The sequence below is a fragment of the Ascaphus truei genome, chromosome 4, assembly GCF_040206685.1.
Source record: "Ascaphus truei isolate aAscTru1 chromosome 4, aAscTru1.hap1, whole genome shotgun sequence".
Classification (NCBI taxonomy): domain Eukaryota; kingdom Metazoa; phylum Chordata; class Amphibia; order Anura; family Ascaphidae; genus Ascaphus; species Ascaphus truei.
The window spans coordinates 362,535,880-362,542,920 of NC_134486.1; the positions used below are offsets into that span (position 1 = coordinate 362,535,880).

At 39.2% G+C, this 7,041-nt stretch overlaps 1 protein-coding gene across 1 annotated transcript in view; it reads right to left on the reverse strand.

Annotated features, from left to right (window-relative positions):
• The window catches only part of CPSF3 (cleavage and polyadenylation specific factor 3), a 41,649-nt gene that overhangs the window by 34,108 nt on the left and 500 nt on the right, over nt 1–7,041 (reverse strand). The window contains exons 2-4 of the mRNA XM_075598328.1: nt 5,798–5,861; nt 4,471–4,568; nt 3,797–3,925 (exon numbers count right to left, since the gene is read on the reverse strand). Of these exons, the coding sequence (XP_075454443.1) occupies nt 3,797–3,925; nt 4,471–4,568; nt 5,798–5,861 (291 nt within the window). The remainder of the gene's footprint in view (nt 1–3,796; nt 3,926–4,470; nt 4,569–5,797; nt 5,862–7,041) is intronic.

Consider the following 7,041-nt stretch of genomic DNA (forward strand, 5'->3'; position numbering starts at 1 on the left):
ATTTTCAGTCCAGCTGGCATATACTCTGCTCTTAAATGGAGCAGGGGAATTGGGGGGCCATGGACAAGCTCAGGGAGACCCTCTGATACAGGTATTTAAAAAAAACAAGCAGCGTGGAATGCTGCTTTAATATGTTCGGCCATTATGTAGACCTGATTAAGTCTTATATGCAGAAAGCTGCATTCACTCACAAACATTTAGCGAAAATCCCTTCTCACACTTGTTTCCTCACCAACACTTATCCGTACCACTGTATCCATAACCAAAAAGTCAATGCTATGCAGTGAAACATATCTTTGTGTTTAATATAGGTCACTTCATCAGGAGAGGGGATGTCACCAAATCGGGGAAGACTGGTTTTACATTCATCTCCCATCCACCTAATGTGAACTATTTTTTTTTAAGTGTTCTTATTGACAAGTTTTCCCCATATTTTTTTTTAAAACCGTGATAAAGAAAAAACGAAGAGCAAAACAAATCCAGAGTTATGGGGCGACCAGAGTTGTTTTTTGTTTTTTTTTAAGCACCAATAAGACTTGGAATTTCTTGCATATCAATTACGTTACAACACTTACTATCAGTGGATTGCGGAGTACACATCCCCTTTTCTTAATACAAAACAAATGACATATAGAAGTTACCATTGTCTTGTAAGCTGAGACTCAAGAAACTATTTAGTATGTTTAAAAGGAGAGATTCTCTAACCTTGCATTTCTTTTGAAGGGAGTGAATACAAACAAGGCTTCCATTTGAGTCGAGATGCACCCCCTCTAATTCCTCTCTCTGTAGTGCAATCCAATCTTTCCAGTGACAGAAGTTGAAGGAGAATGCTCACCTTGTGCAATAGAAGGTGGTGGTGATCTGATCCAACTAGTAAATAGATCTCTTCCAGCAGCAATAATAATCAGATCTGCTGTCTATCTTAAATTACCTCCAATTCTTGGTCGTACTTTAGTATAACCAAAAATTGTTGGCTTACAATCAAGATAAATGTTAGTTTTTGGGATGAAGTCATATATTGTATTCACTATATTTTAAAGTGAACTATATGGTTAGCTGTGGTTTCCAATCTTTTGTTTGGTTAAGGACACCTAAGTAAAATTTTGAGGAACGCCCCAACCCTCTCTAATAGCAACTCTGTGATGAGATGTATTGTAAATTCTTCTGTATTTGATACAGTTTTCAAATGATCAGAAAATTGCAGGGAACCCTTTAGGGATGCCCGGGGAACCCAAGACCTGCTAGGAACCCTTGAAAAACAGTGGGTTATAGTAAGAAAGTTATAAAGTTAAGAGGAATACAACATATGTTCTGGAAATTATTTATGTCTACACACACACACACATACATAGATACATAGATACATACATACATACATATATGCACACATATGCGCGTACACAAACACACACACACACACACACACACACACACGTTATATATTTCGGTAAATAGGATCGCAATGCTAGAATTCAGTGCTGGAGAGTTCCTAATGCTTTGGTGGCCTCTGCAACCCTGAAAGAGTTTACATTATAATGCCCTGCAGCAGCAATCGCGACATATAATCATACCAACTTAACCTAATGCATCCCTTCTGCCCACCTGAGGAAGAGGCATTTTGCAGCCTGAAAAGCGCATGCATTAGAGCCATCTATAAATAATTTGCTGTTGATCCAGTTAAAGAGATCCTGACCTATAGAGAACCTCCCTCATGTTTAGTGGGCATTCAAACACGCAGGAACCAGGGGCTAAAAGGTGGGTGTGTGTCTAAGAGGACAGCCGACTGTGATTGCCACCCTCATACAATGCATGCAGCAGGGTGTCCTTTCAGCACAAAACTGCACCTAGTCCCACAATACATTGACGACACGTGGCAAAGAAATGAATGCTCATAGTAAGTACCCAAGAGTTAGGGGATCTTTAACTCCTTCCCTGCCATGTAAGTCAGCAGGGCACTGTGGCAGTGAAAGGGTTAAGCGTTTGCACGCGTCTGTTCTTGGCAAGCAGATTAGAAGTACATGTGTTAGAAATTAACACTGGCTCTCTGTGATTGAGGAGATAGAACTGGACATAGGAGTATCTTGCTTGAAATGGTCATTCTGTTCACTTCCCATCCCTGTAATCACTTCCTTCACATTATTAACCAAGAGGAGAAAGCTTCCCTAAAACAAGGCTTTTCTGTTGGTATTGGGGGTGGGGGGAGGATCAGAATGCTTTAGAAATCCTTAATGTTTTTGTGCTCCTTTCTCTAAAATATTTCAGCCATTTCAAAGACTGCAGTGATATTCAATACTACTTCATCAAGCCGCACGTTACTGTACAGGGCGAGCCATCAAGTGCAATTCACCTTTGGCTGTAATAGATTAACTCCATGGGTTATGGCTTAAAAAGCTCATTCTCTCTGGCACTTTATTGCCAACAAAACTAACTACATATATTTTTTATTTACACACCACGTAACACTGTAATAAACAATTTTCAACTGAACAAGAAACCTTCCTGTTATTTGAGGGACAGGCTTAGGGAAGCACAGCAGATAGACACTGATTAAGTGACCAGAGAGGTCACAGCAGTCCCTTTAACACGCACTCACGGTCAAAATTAAAGGGTAATAGGAAGTAAATATCCCCTAGGAATAGCTGAATGAACTAGCAGCTCCATATGTCAACATAGGGATATGGAAGCATAACATACTAGTGTACAAAAGTAAGAAAATAATAAACTTTTAATCATATGTAAATCAACACGCCGAAAAATGGTGAACACAGTATGCACTTGTGAAAATTAACAATAGATTACAAATCCCCAGACCTGAGAACATGTGTCCGGAAGTATCAGTACCAGGGTCATAAAGGTAAGGACCCTGAATAGATATATAGGTGTAAACCCCAAGTATAATATCTACTTCACAATGTAAATCAAGTGTAGATACTGGGGGGGACACACAGTAGTGGGTAGTATAATGCAATAAATGCAGTGTGTTCACAGAGCAAGGGTGAACAGATAGACAAATAAATGCCAATAAGACTGCCCATAGATGTAACTGTAGAGCAATGAAGCTCAACACCAGCGCTCACCTACACTTAGATTAGTGTGGCTAAATGAACACACACACAGCTGCCTAGGTAGTATAGTATTGCAGCAGTGTATATAGTAAAAGATAGAAATACAACCGTGTAAGTATTTTCCCTATGCACCGGGGCATTTTATCCATATGTATGTAGTTTGGGATGAGCGGTGTCACTCTATGTATTAGGGAAGCACAGCTCAACTCTCCATTTGAGTTCACTCCATTTTAAACCACGTTCTTTTGCGATAGTCCGTGGTGTTTGGTTACTGCAGGAGCAGCAGTTATGTTGAAAAGTGCTGCTGCAGTTATATATTCTTTGACTGATAGCAATATTTGGGCTTCCTTATTAACCCCCAGCTACCAAAACATGAAGAAATGCATTGCAAGGCATTGCAGGCAACCTTTGCAGTAAAAAGATTACTTAAATAGAAAGTGGCTCTTTCAAAAGGGAAATACAGGACTCAAAAGTGAGAAACTGCTTCAAGCCAGAGTTTCCAAATAAATATGTAGTTTCCAAAGATATATTCAGCTACAAATCAATCATTTACAATGAAGTTATTTTGCCGTTGCAGTGTAACTTCGTTGCAAGCTATGATTTGTGTCTCTCCCTTAGTTAATTTGAGGACTGTATGATCACCCTGGAAATGGCTGTAGAGAAAGTGAAAGGTGTTGGAAACTGAAAGAATACGGAGCAGTGGCGATTACTGAGGAGAGATGAGGATTTACCTGACTTTGACATAATCTGAAAGCAGCCATCGGTAAATAGCCTTGGTAGCATGTGTCATAAAGGTCCTTCCCTTAAAGCTGGTCTTCTGCAGAAACCATGGCAGCGCACCGCAGTGATCCAAGTGGAAACTTAGGGGGACATACAGAAATCCTGATTAACAGTTATCATTCTTTAGAAAATAGCTTGAGCATCAATATAAAACATAAATACTATTTCACTGGCCCTGAAAGAGTCCATTAAAAGCAACTACACGCTTTGAATGGCCATGGTATTTTCTGTTCATAACTTTACTTTCTTTACTTGGCTACATCCACACATTTAAACGCACAACCAAAACCACTAATAAATAGCAACCAATGATAACTCTGCTTTAGTTTTCTGCTGTGTGTCAAGTATATTTATTTACATAACCAAACTGTTCTAGCTCCTGAAAAAACAGCTAGAAATGTATTTATCAGCATGCAAAACCCAGGAACTGCGATACATTTTACCTCACTCTCACTCAAAAACTTTTTTTCTTTCCAATGGATCCCTATAAATGTCAATATAGTTGGCTGAATATGTAACTCTGTGCACCACAAAAAAAACTGTCATGATGGGTTAGCAGCTGTGCCATTCAACCGCGTCAGTGACTGGCTTTACTGTACACTAGTAGACTAAAAGCGACACTTACTGACTTATCAGCAGCAAATCAATCTCTGCCGGATCAATCAAGTCAATGTATGGGAGAGCGTCCATTCCTTCCAAACCGGGGTGGATCCCGCAGTCCAGCTGAAAACACAGGACGTGTTAATGTGGCCTTCAAACGTAATAATTAGCAGAGAATTTGAGACAACACGATGCCCAAATTATGCTGATCACTCTCGATCCTGGATTATTTTTAAATTGGAGTCTACATTTTTGGGTCAAGCTGGCAATGAGAGTTAAATAAAAAATAAAAAGTAAGAAGCACACACAATATAAAGGTCAACTCAGACCATTTATTAGTGAAACTCGTTTCACCAATAAATGTTCTGAGTTAACCTTTATATTATACAATATGTGTGCTTCCAACCTCTTCGTCTATCCGGATATATGCTGCTTGCAGTTTTGGTGGGATCCTGCCACAGAGGACAAATTGCACCCCGACAGGCAATTAGACGTCATTATCACACAAGGGGTGCAAGGCAAGTGTACTTTTTGGGGGCAATGAAAGGTGGGCAGCCATGTTGGTCCTTTTTCCATGTGGTAAAATAACAAAGGATTGAGGAGAAGTAGGTAGTGAGATACTTAGTATTAAAACCAACAAATCAAACAATAAAAGCAATCTAATACAAGGTATCACCCTACCCACTCCTCCCTTCTTTGTTATTTTAGTACTTGGGTCAAGCTGAGCATTTCTGATATGCGGAGAGTTCATTGTTAAGAATCTGGGAGCTTTTAGATATAGTCATACACAATTCAAATGCGAGTGTTGCAGATTGTAAAGATCACGGGAGCTTGCAGCACTGATTCATGTCCGTGTTAAAACTCATCTTGAGGGATTATTCACTAAGCAGCAGTAACTGCCATCACTGCATTGTGAAAAACCCTTTACATTTTAAGATGCTCACAGCATAAACATATCAATGTGGCTACAATCATTTATGATGCTGGCATTCCTAACTGAATGGTGTGTATATATGTGAATATTAAAAAAAACTGCAGACATACAGCAGCTTCCGCCATCATTAAAAAATAAACATTACGGTTTGTTTGATGGTGCTATTTCTCTCTAATAATTCATTCACATCGCTTTTTGTGGCCGAAAAAACCCATAGAAATTAACTAAAAGTAAAACATAATTAAAGCTGCATTCATTAACTCTCTTTCGCTTAGATAGAAAGCCAGTAAAACTGTTTTGTTAAAACACATCCACAGCTGAGACGCCATTTGTAATGGAACATCAAATGATGTGATATATAAAGTCATTTATGCTGTACTAATGCAACATGCCTCCCCCCCCATTTGCATGCACTCACCATTATCTTTCTTCCTTTGAATTCTAAAATAATACATGATCTTCCAACTTCCTGCCCAGCACCACTGGAAAACAAGGGACATTATTTCAAACTAGAAGATGGGTTTGCTTTGGAGTCACAGAATAGTTGGCTCAGTTTTTGATGGGAGAAAGTTACTATGTTTAAGAAGAAGCCACACTGAGAGGATACTAGAGCTGTTTAAAAGTCAAGTATGGGGATGAATGTCGTGTTTGTTTGTTTGTTTTCCTGGTCCACAATTGTGTTTCATGAACGGTGGCTTCTAAAATCCTTCAAAACTCACTTAAGGCAGCTTCCTCCTACAGTCTGTGTCTTTTGTACCATTGGCAGTATTTTACCACTGATTTGTACATTGAGTATTTTTAAACTACATATTAGAGCGATATACACAGGTCTTCCACAAGATTATAAACATTAAAGTAGTCCTCGCTTAGAAACGGTTTGACCACTTCTGCTTTACGAGGGGGAGTTCTACGTTTAGGCCTATTTACTAAGTGGTGCTAATCCATGACTAGAAAACACATCACAGCCAATTCAGGGGACATTTTCAGGTGAGAGGTAAATGCCTTAGGGTGTCTTCAGGTGGTGCTTTAAAGTGTCTTATGGCATAGCCCCACTTAGTAGTTGTGGGCCCTGGGCAGCACGGTTTATGCCATTAAGGCCTCTAAGGCAAAGTTATTCCCTTTCACAAAATGAGGTTTTATATTTGGTGCTTTAAACTCCATATCATACATGTTGCACTGTTTGTATAATTATTCTTTGAAGCTCTACATTTGTATTTGGACTACACCAGAATGACACCGTAAATAATATTTTAGTTGTTTATCTTGCATAGCGGTTTCTTCCTGTTTGTGGATTGTCACAGTGAGGGTTTTGTGTGTCAGGGTAATCACATGTACACAGTTTGACTTTGTGTCACAGTGTGGTTATTCTGTATTGTATTGCATTGCATTCTGGGTGTATGGGAAGGCTTTCAGTTGGGCGTAACCCAGCGCCTGTGTTGTGGGTGGACTAATTGTGTAGTATATATAATATAGCTCATTATATATACACAGCAAGGTCCCTGTATATAGCTGTTCAGTATGTATGTGTATTTTACAGGGTGTTATACGATTAATACATCGTAATTACAGGGTGCGGTCTGATCAACAACGGCCCCCTATGTATAGGGCTGTGCAGTGTGTGTGTGTGTGTGTGTATATATATATATATATATATATATATAT